Source organism: Vulpes lagopus, chromosome 6 (assembly GCF_018345385.1).
Source record: "Vulpes lagopus strain Blue_001 chromosome 6, ASM1834538v1, whole genome shotgun sequence".
In the NCBI taxonomy this organism is placed as follows: domain Eukaryota; kingdom Metazoa; phylum Chordata; class Mammalia; order Carnivora; family Canidae; genus Vulpes; species Vulpes lagopus.
In genome coordinates this window covers 76,579,105-76,603,298 of record NC_054829.1, presented here as the reverse complement: position 1 = coordinate 76,603,298, position 24,194 = coordinate 76,579,105, and the positions used below count along the sequence as shown (strand labels likewise).

Sequence of the window (24,194 nt, the reverse complement as noted above, 5' to 3'; positions counted from 1 at the left end):
AGAGAGAGGCAGAGACATAGGCAGAGGGAGAAGCAGGCTCCATGCACCGGGAGCCTGATGTGGGATTCGATCCCGGGTCTCCAGGATCGCGCCCTGGGCCAAAGGCAAGCGCCAAACCACTGCGCCACCCAGGGATCCCAGATCTTTTTTTCTAATTATGCATTCAATGCTATAAATTTCCTTCTAAGCACTACTTTTGCTAAATGCCACAAATTTTTATAAGTTGTATTTTCATTTTCATTGTGTCAAAAATATTGTTAAATTTCTCTTGAAATTTCTTCTTTGGTCTCTGTGTTATTTAGGAGTATGCTATTTTTATCTCCAATTATTTGGGAATTTTCCAACTATCTTTTTATTATTGGTTTCAGTTTCAATTCTGTTGTATTACTGGAGTAGACAATGTACTTTTTTTTTTTTTTTTTTTAAGATTTTATTTATCGGGATCCCTGGGTGGCGCAATGGTTTGGCACCTGCCTTTGGCCCAGGGCGCGATCCTGGAGACCCGGGATTAAATCCCACGTCGGGCTCCCGGTGCATGGAGCCTTTTTCTCCCTCTGCCTATGTTTCTGCCTCTCTCTCTCTGTGTGTGTGACTATCATAAATAAATAAAAATTAAAAAAAAAAAAGAACCAGAGGATACCCCTCCTATTAAAAAAAAAAAAGATTTTATTTATCCATTCATAGAGACAGAGAGAGAGAGAGGCAGAGACACAGGCAGAGGGAGAAGCAGGGTCCATGCAGGGAGCCTGACATGGGACTCGATCCCTGGTTTCCAGGATCACACCCCGGGCTGCAGACTGTACTAAACCGCTGCGCCACCAGGGCTGCCCGAATGTATGTTTTTTCTTCTTTAAAAATTGTTAATATGTACTTTTGGCCCAAAGTGTGGTTTTTCTTAAGGAATGTTCCATGTAAACCTAAGAATATGTATTCTGTTTTTAGATGAAGGAATCTGAATATGTCAATTACTCCAATTGATTGATGGGGCTGTTAAGTTCAGCTATGTCCTTACTGATTTTCTACCTGCTGAATTTGTCCATTGTTGATAGTTATTGAAGTGTCTTCAGCTGTAATAGTGGGTTCATCATTTCTCCTTGCAGTTTTATCAGTTTTTGTCTTATATTTTGATGCCCTGCTGCTAAGTGCATACACGATAAGAATTGCTTATCTTCTTGGAGAATTGATATCTTTATCATTATGTAATTCCCCTCTTTTCCTTGTTCTGAAGTTTGCTCTGTCTGAAATTAATGTAGCTACTCCAATTTTCTTTTTATTAGTATTAGCATGATATTTCTTTCTCCATCTCCTTACTTTTAATTTATATGTGTCTTTATATTTAAAGTAGGTTTCTTGTAGACAGCATATGGTCGGTCAGTCTTGGGTTTTGATGCATGTTGGCAATCTCTGTCTTTTAAGTGGTATACTCGGGCCATCAATATTTAAATTCATTATTCATATAGCTAGATTAATACTACCATGTTTGTACCATGTTTGTTCTTCTCATTGCATTTGTTTTTGTTTTTTTTTTTTTTGCTCTTTTTTCTGCCTTTTGTGATTTTAATTAAGCATTTAAAAAATACTGTCATTTTCTCTCCCTTTTTAATTTTTTTAAAAAATTTATTTATGATAGTCACAGAGAGAGAGAGAGAGAGACAGAGATACAGGCAGAGGGAGAAGCAGGCTCCATGCACCGGGAGCCCGACGTGGGATTCAATCCTGGGTCTCCAGGATTGCGCCCTGGGCCAAAGGCAGGCGCTAAACCGCTGCCACCCAGGGATCCCTTCTCTCCCTTTTTAGCATACAAATTATGTTTCTTTCTTTTCCTTTTTTTTTTTTAGTGGTTGCCCTAGAGTTTGCAACATACATTTACAACTAATCCAAGTCCACTTTGAAATGACACTATACCATATCATGGATAGTAGTACAATAACCTTATAATAACAAAATAGTCCTAATTCCTCCTTCTTGTCCTTTGTATCATTGTGATCACTCATTTCACTTATACCTAAGCATATGAATATTCACATATATTTTGTATATATTGTTATATCAGTTATATCATGTATGTATAACTGAATGCATTATTCCTATTATTTGAACAAACAGCTGTTACAGTAATTAAAAGAAAGTTTTTTATCTTATCTTCCCTTATTCTCTAAATTCTTCCTTTCTTTATGTAAATCTGAGTTTATGACTATATCATTTTCCTCCCCTCTGAAGAACTTTTAACATTTCTTGCAAGGCAGGTCTACTGACAACAAATTCCTTCAATTTTTGTCTGAGAAAGTCTTTATTTCTCCCTTACTTCTGAAGGATAATTTTGTAGGATATAGTTCTAGATTGGTTTAGAGGTTTTCTCTTAATATTTTAAATATTCTTGCTTGTATGGTTTATAAGAAGTCTGCTGTAATTCTCATCCTTGTTACTCTGTGTTTTTTCCTCTGGCTTCTTTAAAAACTTTTTGTCTTTGATTTTCTGTATTTTGAATATGATATGCCTATGGGCAGGTTTTTTTTGATGTCTGTATTGTTTGATGTTTCATGAGGTTCCTGGATCTGTGGCTTGGTGTCTGTCATTAATCCTGGAAAATTCTCAGCCATTATTACTTCAAATGTTTCTTCTATTTCTTTCTTTTCCTTCTGGTACCCCCTTTATGTATGTTACACCTCTTACAGTGGTCCTACAGTTCTTAGACATTCTAGTCCATCTTCTTCATTTTTTTTTTTTTGTCTTTGCATTTCAGTTTTAGAAATTCCCATTCACATTTCTTCAAGTGGGGGCACCTGGGTGGCTTAATCAGTTGAGCATCCAACTCTTGATTTCTTGATTTCAGCTCTGGTCAGGATCTCAGGGATGTAGGATTGAGCACCATGTCAGGCTGTGCGCTCAGTGCAGAGTCTGTTTCAGATTCTTTCTCTGTCTCTCTCCCCCTCCACCCATTCCTGCTCGCATGCTCACTTGTACCCTCTTTCTCCCCCTCTCTCTCACTCACTTGCTCTCTCTCTAAAATAAACAAATAAAAAATCTTTTTAAAAACCCAAACAACAAAAAAAAAAAACAAAAAACAAAACCCAAACAAACATTCCTTCAAGCTCACTGATTATTTTCTTGTTCATGTTGTCTGTTGATAAGCCTATCAAAGACCTTTTGGGACACCTGGGTGGCTCAGCAGTTAAGCGTCTGCCTTTGGCCCAGGGCGCAGTCCTGGGGTCCTGGGATAAAGTCCCACATCGGGCTCCCCTGGTTTTTCTTTTTTTTTTTTTTTAATTTTTATTTATTTATGATAGTCACAGAGAGATAGAGAGAGAGGCAGAGACACAGGCAGAGGGAGAAGCAGGCTCCATGCACTGGGAGCCTGACGTGGGACTCGATCCCGGGTCTCCAGGATCGTGCCCTGGGCCAAAGGCAGGTGCCAAACCGCTGCGCCACCCAGGGATCCCTCCCCTGGTTTTTCTAAGTTATTTAGTACATTTTTCAGCAGCGAAACCAAACTGGGTCTTCAGCTTTATCCCCATTTCTTATAAAGGAAGAGCCTTTATACAACTGGACACATTTTGGTTTTTCCTCATTGAGAATTTTAACCCTTTTGCATTCTTTCTACAATAATTTGTAAACATATTTATTTTTACTTTTTTTTTTTTTTTTTACTTTTCAGGCCGAATATTTTATACTGCACTTATTTGTCAAAATAAAGATTCTCACATAATGCTGGTTATCTCTGGAAAAAAAAAAAACCCACAGGTTTCTGCCTCTGTGTCTCTCATGAATAAATAAAAAGAAATATAAATATTTATTAAATATTTATTTATTTATTAAATATTTATTTATTTAATAAGAATCTTTAAAAAAAAACAGGGGATCCCTGGGTGGCTGGGGATCCCTGGGTGGCTCAGCGGTTTAGCGCCTGCCTTTGGCCCAGGGCGTGGTCCTGGAGTCCCAGGATCAAGTCCCACGTTGGGCTCCCGGCATGGAGCCTGCTTCTCCCTCCTCCTGTGTCTCTGCTTCTCTCTCTGTCTCTCTATGTCTATCATAAATACATAAATAAATCTTAAAAAAAAAGAAAAAGAAAAACCTCCTTCGTTTCCTTACAGTATTTTTCTAGGATTTCCTTTTGATTTCATCTTAGAATTTCTGTTTTTCTGCTTACATTATCTATCTGTTTTTGCATGTTGTCTACTTTTTCCATTAGAGCCCTTAGCATATTAATCATAAGGAAATTCCTAGTCTCATAATTCCAAAATCTCTGCCATATCTGAGTCTGATTCTGATGCTGGCTCTGTCTCTTCAGCTGCATTTTTGTTTTTGTCTTTTTAGTATGAATTTAATTTTTTTGAAAGCTAGACATGATGTACTGAATAAAAAGAACTGAAATAAATAGACCTTTAGTGTGAGGGTTTTGTGTTTATTTGACTAGGAGTTAGACCGTGCATGCTGCTTGCTGTAACTATAGATGTCAGAGGTTAAAATGTCCTCAAATGTCCTTGTTTTCTCTCCCCTTTTGTCTTTGGGTTTCCCTAGAGACTTCTTAGGGTCTTTGACATGCATTTATTTCTGTTGTAATCTCATTATTATATAGAAGCCTATTGAAGTCATGGGTCAAGGTAAGGTGTGGGGAGAAGGGAAGCGTTCCCTGTAGTCCTGTGATTAGGTTTCAGTCTTTTAGTGAGCCTGTGCCACTGGGCTCAGGCCCTCCCAAGTGCTCAGTTTTGTTACCTGCCACTCCCCCCACCCACTGCCACCTTTAGGTGAGAGAGGAAGGGGTTGAGTTGGGTATTTCCCTTCCCAGTTGGTAAGATTCTGGTATACAACCCAAGGTGTAGAGGGGCTCTGATTTAATAGTGTCTCTTGAAGGCTGGATTTGTTAAGAAGAACAGAATGCTCTGAACATCATTTCCAAATATGTACTTTCCCCCTATTCCTGCTAGAAACACAAGATTTTTCTGCAGTCTTCACCCTGAGAACCCACTGAGGCTCCTAAAGGTAAAACTCACAGAAGTATGCAGCCCCAACCTGGAGTTTTTAATTCATAAATTTGTCCATGTGAGCCTCCAGCAATTAGAATTTTTCTTCCTATTACTGGCTTAAATGAAGGGTTTCTATTCCTGGATTTCTCTTCCTGTAAGCTGTGATTCTGTATATTTGCCTCTGCTGTTGACCTCACTTCTCAGGTGGACCTAAGTAGAGTTGTTGATTGTTAAGCTTGTTCAGCTCTTTTCGTGTTGTGAGGACAGAGGTGACAACTAACAAGCTCCTCACATACTGCATTGACTGTTAATGACCTCTCTAGAAGATAGTTATCAGAAGTCCTAAAAATGCCCTTGGATTCAGTAAGATCATTTCTTGAAATTGGTCTTAAGAAAATAATCAGAGATAGCTACAAAGGTAAATACATGAAAATATTCACTGAACATTATTTATAATAGCAAAAAATAGAAAAAATACAAGTGTCTGACAATAGGGCTTTGGTATAAAAATTATGAAACATCAGTGTAGCCATTTACAGTTATTTTTTAACTAATGTTTATTTTTTATTTTTTTTTAAGATTTATTTATTTATTCATTCAGAGAGAGCGAGAGAGAGGCAGACACAGGCAGAGGGAGAAGCATGCAGGAAGCCCAATGTGGGACTCCATCCCGGGTCTCTAGGATCACACCCCGGGCTGCAGGCGGCGCCAAACCACTGCGCCACCGGGGCTGCCCCCTTAACTAATGTTTAGAGGGAAATGTTCATGGTTAGTCAAATGACTAAAAATCCAATGAAAAAGTAGTATATATATATATACAGATGGCCTGTCTCTCCGTTTTGTCTGAGGCCCCAAAGCCAAGAATAATACAGACATCCTAAGACAAGGTACTAGACCACCTATGCAGCACCAGCTAAAAGATTGTGAAACCAATTTTGCTACTTTTAGCTAGTCAATTCAAGGTTTAACAGGGGAGGCTAAAAGTTGAAGAGGCCCACAGAGAAGTGTTTAGAAGAAACTTGCCAGTATGCTCTGGTCCCTTCACACTCCCACACCTCAAGTGGAGATGGAGGAACTTCAGGGAATACTCTAGCAGAGCTGGACAAGTGTCCCCTGGGGTTTGATTTATGAGTCCTTTTAAGAAAATTTCATAGTCAAGTGCCTCTCTGTAATGGGCAAAGTGAAAAAGAGGACTGCCTTGGTGGCATATGGTACTTCCCTAGTGGAGAGCAAAGGTAAAACATGTGCTTCCATGGCCCAGTTACAGGCCTTAGAAAAAAAAACATTTTAAAAGGGATCCCAGCATGATCTTCATCAAGGTATAAATGCTGGGAGACCAGGGCTGGGCAGGGCTCATACACCAGTTCACTTGCTAGTGAAATCCCCAGAGTTCCCCCCAGGGACCACTCAAGCGGGGCCTCACCTTCTTCCTCTGCTTTCCTCCCTTTCTTGTCTCCAACCATGAAGGGGCCCAAAGCAGCATCTAACAAGTGAGGAAGGAGTAGGGCAGAAAAGGAAGAAGACTTAATACTCCTGTTCATTGAAGCCTTCCAAGCGTGAAACAGTCCTCTCCATTCATTCTGTAATTTTATATGTTTCAAAAAGACAAGAGGGAAATACCTCAAAGTATTAAAATGTTAACAGTGTTTATCTTATGGCACATAGAATTTTTTCCTCATGTATTTTTTTAATTTTTAAGTGAAAACTTAATGCCTATATCATCAGAACAAAGTGTGTATAATTCAGAAAATATGTGTTTTTTTAAAGTGACCCTTCAAGAATTAATTTATCTATAAAATATTATCAGGCAATTAATCCCTCAATAAATATGTTCTTGAATGGTATAATTTCATTTGAGGCCTTGCCCTTTCTAGGAATTCTTTGTTAATTTGTTAAGTTGGGAATTTAAAATTTTATTATTTTCATCAAAATGGATCCTGTCTTGATTAAAAAATAAATAGTGATTTAATGCTGACAATAGGTCATTTGCCTTATATACATTATTTCTAATCCTTACAATAATCTAGCAGGATAGATTGTATTGTCCCCATTTTTAAAATGAAGAAAAGGCACTTTAGAGAGGTAGTGTTGCCCAGGGTCCCACAGCTCGTACACAGCAGAGCCAGGATTAGTACTCAAGTCTGTTTGTGCTGTGCTGTCTGAAAATTCCCAGAAAACTTATATGTTCTTTCTCTGTCCTCTTTCTGTGTTTGTATTAAAGAAGACTTTTGGTTCACACATTGAACTTTTACAAAATTGGTACATGGGATTGGATTAGTCACAGTCCTTGGAGTTGACACTCTCATTATTGATCCTTATATGGCTTTATTTATTTGATTGTTTAAAATAACAACACAACTGAACACATTGCCCAGCCCAACAACCTGAACTTTACCAGTGACTTACCACTGTGTTCCTCTCCATTCCACCCCCAAGAAGTAGCCACTCTCCTGTAATTTTGATACAGTAGTAATGTATAAACAAATCTTCAGCATAAAAGTAGTTAAATATGTACCTGTAGAGATTTTTAATATAAATGGAGTACTACTATACACATTGGTTTACAACTAACATTTCTCGGAGGTCTTTCTCCACAAGACCTAAGGAACCAAATTCTCTAAATTTATTGATAAATTAGGACAGTGTCTGGGTATATTACATTGTCTGCTTTGGTTCCACAACCTCTAGGGGATCTTTGCCACCGCCTTTAGCCTTCAAGATTCCTTGATTTGGGCTAAATATGTGTGATATCTGGAGGTAGTTCTAATACCTCTGTGGGTAGCTAAATCTTATACATATTTCAGGACATATGTATGCGCACTGCCATCCCATACACACAAAGAGCTCAATGAATATCATTTGTTGAATGGTTAACATTTGTTATTATTCTGTCAAGTTTACCTTTCCTTTAGTTAAAAATAACAATGTTGTTTGCATAGAAAAGTAATTATTCTTTTTAAATAATAACCTAATACTTTATTTGAACACATACTTATAACAAAGAAATATTTCCTTTAAGGGGTAGGTATAAAATTTACTGAGATGTAACTTTCAGACTCGCATTTTTGCCCCAATTTACTAGCTGCTTATTTTGCTTTGTGCAAGTATTTAATTTTTAGAGATTTAGTTTGAGCCTCTAGAATCTCATTTTATCCTGCTCCTAATATTTACTCCCATGGCTCACTTAAACTTACCGTCCTGGGAAAACTCAAGAGAGAAAGAATTTTCTTCTTCCAGGCTTATATTAGGATCAATTCTAGAGCTACCATATTGCCTTTTTTTGAATGTCAGTGTTGAAGGTATTAGTGTAAAACCACGAAGGTAAATGCTTTCCTCCCAATTGGGTTCCAGAAAAAAGGTAAACTATTAAACATGTTCCCTCACCCTTATAAGAAGCCGTTCAAAAAACTGTTTGGAAACAAAAAGGAGATAAGTTTCTGACTGTGACCATGTAACTTTCCCCTGCAACTAGAAAGAATGAGGATATTTCTACTTACATCAAGGGGAGCATAGTAGCTAGAATGCACAACTAGCCCTGATAATTTCTTAGCAGTGGCTTACTCAGGTACTAACATGCTGCACTGTAAGTTATAGCACCTCTCCGGTGATTCTAGATCAGTAAATATGGAGCATATAAAATATGTTTCTATACTAAGGGAAGAGTGAGGTGCAAACCAGCCATTCTTGGATACTTCCTATGCACACACATTAAGCACTTCTCGTTTCTTGTACCATCCTTGTAAAGTGAGAGGTATTTTCTTCCTTTTTAGAGATGAGGAAATGGAGATTAAAATAAGCCTTCCTCTTGTTATGAAATTATATTTTCATGCATTTGCCTCTCATATTAATCTGTATGGTCACCACAGCAGGCCAGGTATATTTGTCATTTTACTTCAGTTTCTAAAGGAGTGTCTGGCATGTAGTAGGTGTCCTGCAAGGTTTCCTAAAGTGTGAAAGGTAACTTGCCCTAGATCACATAGCGAAAGAATGGTGCTCTTTTCAAAAGCCTGTGCTCTTTTCCTCTGTGCCCCACTGCCTCACTGCTCCCTGTCACCTCAAGAATGGGTTAGGAAACAGCACTGGCATTTGTGTAAATATCTCTTTAGTGGTTTTAAAGACTCCCAAGGTATATTTGACTTATAAATCAATCTTTGTTTAATGCTTCTGAGTTCGGGGTAATTGCCCTCATGTGATTTGTGAATTACTTTCAGTAATAACCAGGCTATAATTAACTCAAGGCCAGTTGCTCAACTATATTATTTAGTCCTTGCCCATATTCTGTAGTTCTGTGATCCTAAATTTGGATACCTTATAGCCTGCTAATCACATTTCCTAATGAATTTATCCAGTGAGAGTCAGGCAGTGTACCAAAGTGGAAAGATCATGGACTTGGAAGTCAGATGACAGTCTTTATCCCAGTCTCACCATTTGTCCTTTGTGTAATTTTACCAAACTATTTAACCTCTCTGTGCCTCAGTTTTCTTATTTCTAAAACGGAAGTAATTATTTCAATCCTTATAGGGTGGTTTGAAGATTAAAGTTCAAATGAGATAATATGTAGAATGCCTGATGCATGACAAGCACTAGATAAATGGTGCTTTTATTTATTTATGTCAACACTTTGGAATGATGAGCCAAGTCTATGAAGAGAAAGTTTGGTTAGAATAAATGTAGTCTAGAACTTGGTACTAAATACACAAAATACAAAGTTGCAGTATGGGAGATGTGGCTTATTAGTAACATGTAGGAAGGGCCTCCCTTGAGGTCTCAGTCTGAGTCAGCAGTACTATGTAGCAGCCTAAAAAGGTTTTAAAGATAGCATCCTTATCCTCCCAGAGAGGGACAGTTCTCCACACAGACTCTCCCTGGATTCTCTGTTTCAGTTTTAAGGGATGAGTATTTAAGGAATCACTGAGTAAGCAGTCTGTCAAAAGAGACAATCAGAGTGTTAAGAAATCGTGAGCCCATGACACATGAAAAGAGTAGATGGCTTGAAGAGATTTAGCCTGTGGTATGTGTTACAAAGTGGAGATTAGGGGAATGGAGGTTGAAGTGATAAAATAAGCATCAATTTCTAAAGGATTATGTTCGACTTGTTCCCTGTGACTTAAAAGGTAAAATGATGACCAGGATATAAATTGTATGGAAGAGATTCAATTAGCCTTTCTCTCAAGGGATTAAATGTATATAAAAATTGAGACTGCCTGCCTTGGTTTTTGGTGATCATGCAAAGGTCAGATAAGTATATTGCTAGGGTGCCATAAAGGAAATTCATTGTCATTTCTTTCTTTTTTTTTTTTTAATTTTATTTATTTATGATAGTCACACAGGGAGAGAGAGAGAGAGAGAGAGAGAGAGAGAGAGAGAGAGGCAGAGACACAGGCAGAGGGCTCCATGGCAGGCTCCATGCACTGGGAGCCCGACGTGGGATTTGATCCCAGGTCTCTAGGATCGTGCCCTGGGCCAAAGGCAGGCGCCAGACCGCTGCGCCACCCAGGGATCCCTCATTGTCATTTCTGTTTGGAGATTAAACTAGAACTAGATGATCTTCAAGACTCTCCAACCTTGATATTTTTTTATTTTTATACCCATGCCAAGTGTAGAGTGTGGAGTATATAAAGAGTGATAACCAAATCAAATCCTTCCTTTGTAAAGTACCTTACATTTTAATTGAAGGAATAGCATACATTTCAAAAGTTCTTAAAAGTGTTAGGATGAAGTCATAATAAGAGAATGTCATAGGACTGATTATGATTATTTGCTAAGTGAATGTTAGAATTCAATGCTTTTCAACCTTTTTTTATTACTTCAAGTTTTAATTTAAATTCTAGTCAGTTCACATGTAATGTAATCTTGGTTTCAGGAGTAGAATTCAGTGATTCATCACTTACATATAAAACCCAGTGCTCATCTCAAGTCTTTAATCCCTCTTTAATCCCCATCACCGTCTAGTCCATCCCCCACCCACCTCCTTCCAGCAACCGTTGTTTGTTTTCTGTAGTTAAGAGTCTCTTTTGGTTTGCTTCCCTCTCTTTTTTTATGTCTTATAAAGCACTAGTCACTCTCAAACTGAGTGCCATAATCTCAGGGAGAAAAAAGAATATTTCTGTTTCCAGGTTATTATGATATCATTTATAATAAATGTCAAGGCTTAAAATTTTTTATAATTATCAAAGCTTATTAAATAAACTTGTTAATGGGCAGATGATATGAAAGTCCAGGTGCTACACTGAGATTTTAAGGTTAGAACTAAGGCAACTGAAGATCGCAGTAGGATAAAGTTTTATTTTTATAAAATTTTTTATCTTATTCCATAGCAGACATTATGTCCACCAGGGTTAAGACAGGACAAAACCAGTATTTGGTGAAATTAGATCATCTGCATAGAGATAAATGCTCTTACTCATAAGAAACTGGTTCAGCACATGTGAGATCAGGGGTATGTGGGAAATCTCTGTACCTTTCATTCAGTTTTGCTGTGAACCTAAAACTGCTCTAAAAAATAGTCTATTAAAACTGGTTCACATCTTTATTATTTTAAATTAATGGAGCCAAATTTAGTAATTAAATGGAGTCTAATTTATGAAACTCTGAACTCATGGCAATTTCCAGGAAAAGTGACCGTCAGTAAACTGGAAAGACCGTACTTACCCACTCATTCAGTTAATCAGAATTCTTAACATCTTCAGCTGAATGTTATATGTAGTTTGTCAGTGGGTTTAGGAAGAGAAGAGGATTATGAGGCTTATTTCAATAACATCAACACTTGTTTGTCATGGACCCTAGAAAAGCAAAGCCAGTGTTCATTCAGCAACCAATGTATATGGCAGGCTTAACTCTACATTGGGACAGATACTTCCAGCTAAAGTAGCTTGATGATGACTGATGACTTTCTATCCATGAGTGTCCTCCAGCTAAGACCATCTGCTCTCCAGAGCAACTTCGGATTATCATTTGGTTTCCCTTTTTGAGGTGCCTATTGGGAACATCTGTAGTTGTTATTATATTATAAATATTCATTAGGGAATACTTATATATCTAAAACTCATTTAAAAAAAAAAACTCATTTAAGGGGCACCTGGGTATCTCAGTGGCTGAGTGTCTGCCTTCGGCTCAGGTTGTGATCCTGGGGTCCTGGGATCAAGTCCCACATTGGACCCCCTGCAGGGAGCCTGCTTCTCCCTCTGCTTGTGTCTCTGCCCCTCTCTCTCTATCATGAATAAATAAATAAAATATTAAAAAACAAAAAGTCTCAAAAATATCAAATGTCTCTTTCCTCATCAGTAAAATGGGGGAGTAAATTAATTCATCTCTAAAGAGTTCCTTACTTCTAAAGTTCTGTAGCTTTATTTTTTTTAAAGATGTATTTATTTATTCATGAGAGACACAGAAAGAGAGAGAGAGAGGCAGAGACACAGGCAGAGGGAGAAGCAGGCTCCATGCAGGGAGCCTGATGCAGGACTCGATCCCAGGTCTCCAGGATCACACCCTGGGCTGAAGGCAGCACTAAACCGCTGAGCCACCGGGGCTGCCCAAAAGTTCTATAGCTTTATAAAATTAGTTCAGCCCTAAACAAAGTGTTAGAATTAATTTTTAAAATTTTATGTATTCATGAGAGACACATACAATTATTTATTCATGAGAGACACACAGTCATTTTGTGTTATTTTGCCTGGACATAGGTGTAAATTTTTTTTTAAGATTTTATTTGTTTATTTCTTTGATAGCACAAGCAGGGATAGTGGCAGGCAGGGGGAGAGGGAGAAGCAGACTCTCCACAGAGCCGGGAGCCCAATGCAGGAACTCTATCCCAGGGCCCTGGGATCACAACCTGAGCCAAAGGCAGATGCTTAACAGACCCCCCCCCCAGGCACCCATAGCTGTAAATACTTAATGACATAGTGTGCTATCCATACTACATGGTTAAAATTTTTTTGATGATTTAAAATAGATGTGTAGGGGATCCTTGGGTGGCGCAGCAGTTTGGCGCCTGCCTTTGGCTCAGGGCGCGATCCTGGAGACCCGGGATCGAATCCCACGTCGGGCTCCTGGTGCATGGAGCCTGCTTCTCCCTCTGCCTGTGTCTCTGCCTCTCTCTCTCTCTCTCTATCTCTCTCTGTGTGACTATCATAAATAAATTTTTAAAAATTAAAAAAAAATAAAATAAAATAGATGTGTATAGTTTGATCCTAGGTGTATATCCTCTAATTTATAAATATGGATACATAAATAAGTATACACACATTTATAAATTAGATACAGCACTGTGTTGATTATTGATTGGTTATTATTGATTATCCCTGAGTAGTAAGATTACAGGTGATTTTTATTTTTTCTTCTTTTTCCTCCATAATTTCTATTTTACCAGCTAAATTAATTTTACAATAGAAAATAGCATACAAATTAAAAAAAAACAAGGTGTTTTGTAAATTGTTTTAATTTAGCACTCTATGAAACCTAACACATTGAAGGAAGATCCAACAAGGGACCTGAAACAACTTCTCCAAGAGTTGAGAAGTGTGATCAACGAGGAACCAGCTGTGCCTCTGGGCAAGCCTGAAGAAGAAGGGAGAGCACCATCCCTGGGAGTCTCATATGTGGCTGTGTAAGACTGGGTGTACTGCAGAATGGTAGAGCTGCTCTCATCAGGGGTTTGCCATTAGTTGTTTATGTGGTGTCAGAGTTTGAGGTTTAACATCAAAGAGTATCTGATGTTACCAGGGAAGACAATATGAAAGTGGAAGAGCTAAGCCAAAGTAAAACAACTTGATATGAAGAGCAATCATTACAGTTACTCTGTTCAGAAAGAAATGAGTCAAAGCAAGGTGTTAGCCAAAGTCACGTTAGTATAGTAAGTTGTAGTTCCCGACAGATTTTACACCCATAAGCTTATTTGATCATCACAGCAACTGTTTGAACCAGGACAGGGCAGAGTTTATTTATCTCATCTAAAAAAGTGAGAAGAAAGTAAGCTTCACAAGGTTGACATGCTTGCGGCCACACAGTTCAATGGTGGAGCTAAACCAGAATAATGAGAATTACAAGTATAATCTAATAGGGTTCAGGTATAACCTAATAGGAAAATCCTTGGTTCTCTAGGGATTCATGCCAATGACTTATACCAGATTAGTAAAAGGTCACACCCAAAAATGACTGAACCAGTTCACCAGCCCTTCCCTGTAGATACCTGCAGATATCAATGAGATTCTCATATTCTTTTCAAATAGTGTTTTAAAATTTTATTGTGTGTTATTATTAGATTAACAAATCATTTTAATAGAGTATACGCTATATTATACACAGTGTACAGTATACAGTAAATACACTGTATTTAATACAGAGTACTAATTGTATACTAATTCTTAGTATTGTAGCAGCTTGTTGTAATATTCATTTTCTGGATATCTGGCAAATATCTAAAAGTAATACTTTCTGAAATAATACACATATGTAAGCAATCTCCAGTTTCTTAAGGTGTCAAATTATTATATGTGAACCTGAAGTAGCTAAATATTAACTGGATTTATTTAATATTTATTAATAGTATTATTAGTCGTAATAGTGAAATTGCACAGCCAGTTACATAGCTTAACACTGCATTCCCCGAATCATATGTCAGAAACATTCCACTGGCTGCTCCTCTGAGGAGTACATATATGTTCAGAGCACTTTCATTTTTGTGGGAACTCTATAATATGCCTTCTAAGCCAGGGCAGTATTACTAAGCTCATTTGACAAATGAGGAGGTTGAGGCATAGATTGAGTTGCCTTCTTCTCTGAAGCAAAGAGGCAAAGCCAAAAGTAACAGTTAGAGCCCCTGACTCCCAGCACTAATCATTCCAGAAAAATTGCTATGATTTCCCTGATCAGAGGATTTCCAGCACTTTAGCCACTAATTGTGGACTTGAACTCTATTGGACTGTATTGAACATGAATATATTTGGCTCCTTCCTTTAAAGAATGTATGTTAATTTGCTGTAATTGTACAAATGACCTTGTTACCAAAGCCTCATCTCAGCCTGAAGCTTTTAAGGGTCTATGAAAGCATGTCTGAGTTGATAAAATCCAGGGGCGGCTTTCTGCAAAATTTGCTTGGACACCTAAAATCTACTGATGTGCTTTAAGGAAGAATTTTTTTTAAAATTTTATTTATTTATTCATGAGAGATAGAGAGAGAAAGGCAGAGACACAGGCAGAGAGAGAAGCAGGTTCCATGCAGGGAGCGCAATGCGGGACTCAATCCTGGGACTCCAGGATCACACCCTGGGCCGAAGGCAGATGCTAAACTACTGAGCCACCAGGGATTCCTAAGGAAGAATTAAATACATATGAGCAATTAATTATTCTAAAAATACATGGAATCTGGAAATTGTTCTTTGTATAATTAACTGAGAGTTAACATTTATCTATACAGAGATGATAGAGTAAGATATTGCATTACTGAATCAAGCCTGAATTAGAGATAATCTATAGGTAAGAATCTGAGATTCTGAGTCTAATTAATTGTCCAAAGAATTTTTTTAGATTTCCAGGGAATTTGTGATGTCTGGACAGTTTACATGGGGATTGATGGGCATTTGGGCTTTAAAGTTAAGGCTGTTATGTTAAATCTAAGGCGGATTCAATGTAATGTATTTTCTAGAAATCAGGAATTTTTTTTGGCTTATTTTAAATTTTGCTGCTGTTTACCCATATGAAGATATTTACATGGTATGCCATACCAAATATAGAAGAGTTTTTTTCTATATTTGTACTCATTTACAATGGCTTATATAACTTTTGAGAGAAAGGTCGTCTGGAAGGAAAGTCTAAGAACCTCAGTATAGGATTCTAAGAACCCCACAGAGAACAATTGTGTTTTCCTCAGTAATTGAATAGCTGAATTGTTAAATGAAATCCTAAAAAGAGCACAAAGAAATGAAATCCATAACCCCTCAACAGAGACAGCCTCCTTTTTTTTAGCCAAGGAGGAAAACAGCTAATATTAATTTGTTACTCACGTAAGACACAGAGGACATTACTGTCGGGTCTTCATCAGCCCACACTGCCTGCTGCAGTAGGGACCTGGTTCCCTGGTCTGACATTGAAGGAGAGCTCCCTAACTTATCAGCAGCCCCCTTAGCTCCCATAGTGTGCTCTAACCCAAACAGACTACTCCTGGTTCCCAAAAGGAGCCCATTCCTTTTGTTGTCAAGGTTTTCTTCACATTGTTTCTCTACCTGGAAGAGCCAGTGGCCCAGTCTCACTCTTTGAATCAGTGTTGGTGTAAAAGCAACATTCAGAGAAACAATGTTGTCTTATCATTAAGTAAAAATTATACCATGTAGCCTTCATCTTTCCCATCCTTTTGCCAACAGAAGCAACAACTCATTAAGGGACTCCACTGAAGGTAGCAAATCCAGTGACACTCTTAGCAGGTAAGAAATGATCTTACCAGCCCCTGACTGTACAGGACTCCACATTTCTACTATTTACTCCTTATTTCAATAGATTGTTAACTACCTGTGATGTGCCACCCTCGACGTTAGGTCCATAAAATGTAACTGTGGGCAAGACTACAGGTGTTTACGGTTTATTGACTGACTGCCTTCCAAAGCCCAAATGCCCAAAAACTGACTTTTATCTTTTAGATTTTTATCCTCCTAAAAAGAAATAGAGATATCAGAGCTTTTCATATATCTTGGGAATATGAACATGAATTATATTTAAATCCAGTTAGGCAGAGGCTTATTCATTGTGGTATCTTTAGCACCAGCCATTTGCCTGACACAGAGTAGCCATTTAGTAAAACATTTGTTTAGTGAGTGAATTAAGACAGTATTATAAATACTTTCTTACTGTCTCCACTGCTTGATCAATACATACAGTGAACTTGAATCTTTCTAAATGTACCTTTCTCTTAAATGAGTTGGCGTGTTCTTCTCACCTAGCCATCTTACGCGACGTGGAGCCTATTAATAGTATCTGCAGCTATCTACTGCATATTTTTATTTACATTTTCTAAGTGCTTTAGACTTACTTCATTTAGTCTATCTAACTTAATCTTTGACTTATGCATTATTATGTCCATATATGTGTTAGAAATGAAGACTCAAGATTGCTTAAGCAACTTGCCAGGGTCATATAGCTTGTAAACAGTGGAACCACGTTTGAACTCTGGTCCTGCCAGCTCCTGAGCTCAAGCGTATGAGCACCTCTGTGTGTCTAGACTGAGCTCGCTGGGAAGGAGCCCAGTCCTCAACATGAGGCACAGAGGGACTACTCCCCTAAGATATGTGAAGCTCTGCTATAGTTTTTCCACGACCAGCATGTCATGGAAATCTGTTCCTTTCAGCAATGATGTGTTTGTGAAGCAAGAGAATGAGGAGGAAAAGCTGGGACCTGGCCCCTTCCTATGTTCAAATGGGAAGAAGAGGTTTTCTTTCTTTTTTTCTTAAGATTTTATTTGAGAGAGAGACAGAAAGAGAGAAAGCACAAGCAAGAAGGAGGGAAGAGCTAAGGAGGAAGGAAAGAGAATCTGAAGCAGACTCCCTGCTGAGCATGGAGCCTGATGATCTCATGACCACAAGATCATGACCTGAGCCCAAACCAAAAGTCAGGTGCTTAACTAACTGAGCTGCCCAGAAGCCATGGGAAGAAGAGGTTTTCACATATTTTATAGAAGCTCTGAAATGTATGAAACACACTAGAAGATTAAATATGCATTTAAATACTCTCTACAATGGCAAATTGGCCATTTTAAAAACTCACACATAAAGAAATGAGAAAGAATATCATAGTTACTGTTTTACTACAACAGTTCACTGTCATTGCATCACCTTTGCTTTTACTCAATACCTTACAGCAACGTTTCTTCACTTAGAAACCTCTGCAACCTTTTAAGTTAAATCAATATAGTCCATATACCAGAACAGAATAAAAAATTAAAGAAATGAGCACCTCTGGTATGTGGCTTTGTGCTTGAATTATTCTGAGAGCTACATGTCTCAGAAGTGTTGTGGAGAATTGACTTTTCTTATTTTGTTATATTATTAAAACTTAATGAGCAACATTATTACCTAAGGAAGATTTCCAATAAAGGCTTCGAAACATCTAGCTCCCCTTTACACATCTCCATATGGATGTTTCAGGAACTGAAACATAAAGACTGGAAGATCATAATGACCAAAATGAAACAAAGGCAATCATTTCACAAAACCATTCCCCCCATCTTGTCTTCTGTTTCTGTCAATGGAGTCCTGCTTTCCAGGGCACCTCTAACATTATTTTTGATTCTTCTTCCTCCTTTGTCTTGTTTCTCTAGCCACTAAATCCCATTAATTTCAACTCTAAAACAGTTCTCAAATTCATTTTCTTCTTTGTACATCCTCTCCAGCTGCCTGTTTTAATTCCCTGTGGCTGCTATAACAAAATTAGTGGTTTAAACCACACAGATTTATCTCTCTTACATTTCCAAGGAAGCCCAAAGTCCTCAATCAGTTCCACTGGGCGAAATTAAGATGTTGGCAGGGCCATACTCTCTCCAGAAGCTCTTGGAGTTAATCCATTTCTTTACTTTTTTCAGCTTGTAGAGTTTCATTCCTTGCACTCCAGGTCATGGCATCTCCCTTCATCTTCAGATAGCAGCATAGCACAGCATCTCAAATCTGTCTGCTGAGTTGCCACATTGTCTTCACTGTCCCGAATGAAATCTCCCCCTGCCTCCCTCTTATAGACCCTTGGGATAACCTCCCAGATAACCCAGGATAATCTCCCCACCTCAAGATCCTTAATTTCATCACATCTGCAGAGAGACTCTATTGCCATGTAAGGTAGCACTTGTATGTTTTTGAAATTCAGAAGCAGATCTACATGGTGGCCATTACTGAGCCTACCACACTGCATTAGGCCTTGTTCCCTTTCTTAGGCTATGGTGGTGGCCTTGGTGGTGTTTAGTGTGGCTGTTTTAGAATTTCCAGTCTCTTGCATGTTCTCGTCACTTCTATATATCAGTTTCAAATTGATCTGCCTAAAGCACACCTCAGACTATTCAAAGGCACCCTCCTGCCTACTGCAGCAGAAACAAACTGCTCTGATAATTAAGGCTATCCATAATATAGCCATGAAACTTCCTTTCCAGGGCTTTTCTCCTAATGTAGCTATTCTCAAACTTTTTGGTCTCAGACCCCCTTTGTAGTCACAAATATTGAAGATTCCTAAGAACTTTTGTTTGTGTAAGTCATTTCTATTGCTATTCTAAGTATTGGGAAATAAATTATCATATTAAGCATTTTAAAAATGTAAAACCCTTTGATATACATTTAGAAATAACTATATTACATGTTGACATAATGGCATTTTATTATAAAAAATAACTTTTTCAAACAAAAAATTGTTGAGAAGGCATTGTTTTACAATTTAATATGTGGCTTAATAAAAGATAGCTGGGTTCTCATGTCTACATTTGCAGTTAACCTCTTGTGGTGTCAGATACTGTGATACCTCTGGGAAACTCCACTATACACTCGTGAGAGACTGAGAATTAAAAAGATGATAATAATATCTTAGTGTTATAATTAAAACAGTGTTGACATCACAAACCCCCTGCAAGAAAACTAATACCATAATATTCTTGTACCGTTACCCAAACCACAGAGAACAGAGTGGTTTATTGCAACTCGATTTAACTAAGTGATAGTTTTGTAAAGTGATATTGCTGTTGCCAAAAGAGGTTCCTGTTTTTGTCTTTGTGGGTTTTTTTTTTTTCTATTTTAAAATAAGTTACTGGGATTGTATCTCTTAGAATCTATGAGAGAAATATTTGGGTTATAAGCTATTATCACCAAAAAATGAATTGTATAACCAATATTACTGCATGTCTATTCTGCAGAATGTTCATGGGTACTGAATGCATAAAAAAAAAAAATGCAACTTTGGATCTCCCCCTTAGGGCATTTTAGGATTTCTGCAATTTAGGATCATAGCTGCCATCTTTTGTTTATATTTTAAGATGTCACTTTTGTGTGCATTAGCTTGCTTCTGTCCATAAATCTAAGCACTGTGTTTGTGAAATGGAATGTTTGCATGACCATCCTTATGTTCCAGAGAGCCAGTCACATTACACACAGGAGACTTGGAAGATCCATCTAGTTGCTTTACATTCCCATCTACAGGTGAGTAGTCAATGAAAGTACAGAAATTGGGCCTAAAACTCTGCAGTGGCTTCTCATTTTCATGAGAGTAGAAGCGGGTATGACTGTAGCCTGTAAGTCCCCATTAACTCTCCAGTCTCATTTCCTCCTCCTCCTCCTCCTCCTCCTCCTCCTCCTCCTCCTCCTCCTCCTCCTCCCCCTTCTCCCCCTCCTCCCTTTCCTCTACTCTGTATCATCCTCCAAGGCCTTTATGCCACTGTCCCTTGCATTGCTCAGATGCCACCTGCTCACTGAGACTACTCTTACCACCTTCTGTAAAGATTGTAATTCTGCCATACTCCCAGTCACCCTTTTTCTTTTTTTAAATCACACTTACTATCTTTCAATACATAACTTACTCATTTATGTTGTTCATAAAGATGACTGTGTCACCTCCTGCTAAACAAAAGCTGCACAGGGATCCCTGGGTGGCACAGCGGTTTGGCGCCTGCCTTTGGCCCAGGGCGCGATCCTGGAGACCCGGGATCGAGTCCCACATCGGGCTCCTGATGCATGGAGCCTGCTTCTCCCTCTGCCTGTGTCTCTGCCTCTCTCTCTATCTCTCTGTGACTATCATAAGTAAATAAAAATTTAAAAAAAGAAAAAAAAACCAAAAAAAACAAAAAAAAAACAAAAGCTGCACAAAGGCAGATGTCTTTGTTTGGTTTCCTGATATATACTAGGCACATAGCAGGTGCTCAATAAATACGTATTGAATGGATGAAAACAAAAAGAATTGAGACAGATGGTTCTCTTTATCGTTTCCAAAGACTTATAATCCTGTCTCCAAAATAAGGAGGTCAAGGAAGAAATTGAAAGATAACAGAATCTGTTGAAAAGCAAAATATCATAACAGACTGGAAATGGAAGAGAAAAATAAAAACATTACAAGAGAAAGCCTTGAGAAAAATAGAAATACGATAGGCATGACTGAAATCACATAGACTTGAAATCACCAGACCTCTTAGAGAAAATGACACAAAAAGAAAGATGAAAAATAATTACAGAGAGTATATTAGATTTGGAAGGTATAACTTGTCATCCTATAGAAGATAATGAAATGAATGGGAAAGAATGAAACTGAAAATGATATTCAACAGAAGTCTAGGTATAAATCTGGATAAGGATACAAGGAAAATTGAGGTGTGAGGTGAAAGAGAAGTTTCCAGGTTTTCTTTTTATACAAGATTGTCAATATATATCTAAAATCAAAACATAATAGTTTTTTTTTTTTTATGATAGTCACACACACACACACACACACACACAGAGAGAGAGAGAGGCAGAGACACAGGCAGAGGGAGAAGCAGGCTCCATGCACCGGGAGCCCGATGTGGGATTCGATCCCGGGTCTCCAGGATCGCGCCCTGGGCCAAAGGCAGGCGCCAAACCGCTGCGCCACCCAGGGATCCCAAAACATAATAGTTTTATTTTTTTTTATTTTTTATTTTTTTTTCATAATAGTTTTAAATAAAATGTCAATTTTTAATTTTTAAATAATCTTTAACTTATGAAAAATCTTTTATGAACTAATATTTTGAAGAAAAAGCATTTATTTGAAATCAAATTATTTGAAATTTCACTTACATGTTTTTACTGTTGTTTTGATAATTACCCAAGAGAGTACAACATATATCTTTGCCTTATTAGATTAATACACACGAATGCTTTTACCTTTTCTCCTGTGTCGTGAGTACTTCAGAGCATCTTAATTCCATTTACTATCCTTTCAAGTTACATACAATTGTTGTCACATATATATTTTAACTATAAAGGTGAATACCACAATGGATAATTTTCATTATTTTGTACAGTTAACATCCATTTAGTTATACCCACATACTTATAATTTACTTTCTATCTGGTATCGTTTTACTCTTGTGCCTTTAATTTTTTCTTTAACGGAATTCTGTTGGTGATACACTCTCTCAGTTTCTGTTTTTCTACAGTTGTCTTTATTTCATCCTCATTTTTGAAGGATATTTTTGTTGAGTATAGAATTTCAAGTTGACATTTTTCCTTCACTTTGAAAATATTCCTTTTTTTTTTTTTTTTGGCTTCCATTGTTTCAAAGAAGTCAGCTCTAAGTTTAATGGTTGCTCATTTTAATGTAACCTATTTGCTTTTGCCCTTTTGGCAGCTTTAGGATTGTTTTTGTCTCTGGTTTGTTTTTCGAGGATGTTTTTTAGCAGTTTTTATTACATCCAGTTATGGTTTTTCTTTATTAAGAACAGCCCATTTGGGGTTTGAAATAATGCTGCTTAAGTCTGTGCTTGTCTGGGATTCCATTATCTAGACCTTGTGGGTCTGCGTCTGTGATCTGTATTTTTTTCTCTCTGTTTTCTGCTGTGTCATTTTGTCCCCTTCTATGCTTAGTTATTTTTATCGTATGATAGATATATTTGCAAAATTATACAGATACTCTGCAGCCTAGAATAAGGCTGCCTTCCTCCAAATAGCATTTGTGCTTGCTTCTGGTAGACAACTAAGAACACCATAGCCCCAGGTCAGTTTAATCCAAACAGGAATTAAGAGAATTTGAAGCTGGACCCCAGGACCCCCAAGGGCAGGTCTTACACCTTTGCAGTTCTAACCCAAAGCTTTGGGTATTTATCAGAATGTCCCCTCACCCCCATCATTGGGAACATTCACTCATGAAAGTTTGACTTTTTAAGAGGGGCAGTATGCTATTTTTTTAAAAGATTTTATTTATTTATTTCTTCATGAGAGACACAGAGAGAGAGAGGCAGAGACACAGGTAGAGGGAGAAGCAGGCTCCATGGAGGGAGCCTGATGTGGGACTCTATCCCGGGTCTCCAGGATCAGGCCCTGGGCTGAAGGTGGCGCTAAACCGCTGAGCCACCTGGGCTGCCCCATATACTATTTTTAATTAATTCTGTCCTTTTACTTTTGTTCTTGCCAAATTTTAGCAAGTCCATCTGTGAAAAACTCAGCTTCTCATTCATTCCATTCTTCTCCTAAGAAGTCTCCAGTTCACTCACTCCTAACTAGTTCAGTTGAAGATTCAGTAGGTTCCACATCACAATATAGATCCACAAAACCTGTTCATTCATCTGCTTCTGTTAAAGGTAAGAATGATCTGGTGTCACTGATGAGATTAATTGATTTCCTGCTCTGGTGAATTGAAAGTTATTTTCCATAATCAGAATTAATAAACTTTTACATGGTGATCTTATGTGCAAGCTCTAACTGATGCTGTGTAACTTGAGTCTTATTTAAATAAAATAGCTATTGTGCGTGCACACGTGCACACGCACACACACACACTCTCCTTAATAAATATGCAGAGATATCATATGTGAATATTTTCTCTTTCTTTCTCTAACATGAGTAAGGAACTTTTCCCCCCTATTTTATGGTAAGATTTTGGGTCTTTTTTTTTTTTTTTTTTTAATGCTATGAGTTTTCTTATTTACATTCTCTAAAACTATGGCTCTTTTCAGTCTCTGCTTTTTTAAGTGCAAGTATCTGTCATACAAATTTGTCAAAATGTTCTCATTTTTAAAATTTTAAGTTGATATTTGCTAAAACAGATGAGAAAAATGTTTGATTTAGATTTAAGTGCATGATGAGTAAGTGGACGATAGATATATGTATGTATATGTTGAATTAAACTTGAAATGTCAGGATCCCTGGGTGGCGCAGCGGTTTGGCGCCTGCCTTTGGCCCAGGGCGCGATCCTGGAGACCCGGGATCGAATCCCACATCGGGCTCCCGGTGCATGGAGCCCGCTTCTCCCTCTGCCTGTGTCTCTGCCTCTCTCTCTCTCTCTCTCTCTCTCTCTCTGCGACTATCATAAATAAATAAAAATTAAAAAAAAATAAAAAAATAAACTTGAAATGTCTTTACAATAAAAGACATTTTATTGTAAATAAACAATGACAGCAACACCGATAACCCCAGTGCTCTCTGGCATCGTTCCCTTTGATAAGGAATAAGCTGGGCAAACTGTTGCATCACTCTTAAGTCAGGTCTTAGTCCTGAGAAATTCTCTGCCTCACACATTTCTAGATTCACCCCAAAATAAAAATCACAACCT

The 24,194-nt window shown here is 37.8% G+C and overlaps 1 protein-coding gene across 1 annotated transcript in view; it reads left to right on the top strand.

The window, feature by feature from the left end:
- CCDC158 (coiled-coil domain containing 158) overlaps nt 1–24,194 on the top strand; it is an 82,634-nt gene that overhangs the window by 54,971 nt on the left and 3,469 nt on the right. Inside the window, exons 17-20 of the mRNA XM_041757854.1 lie at nt 13,409–13,569; nt 16,322–16,381; nt 20,049–20,116; nt 23,065–23,223. Coding sequence (XP_041613788.1) covers nt 13,409–13,569; nt 16,322–16,381; nt 20,049–20,116; nt 23,065–23,223 — 448 coding nt within the window. The remainder of the gene's footprint in view (nt 1–13,408; nt 13,570–16,321; nt 16,382–20,048; nt 20,117–23,064; nt 23,224–24,194) is intronic.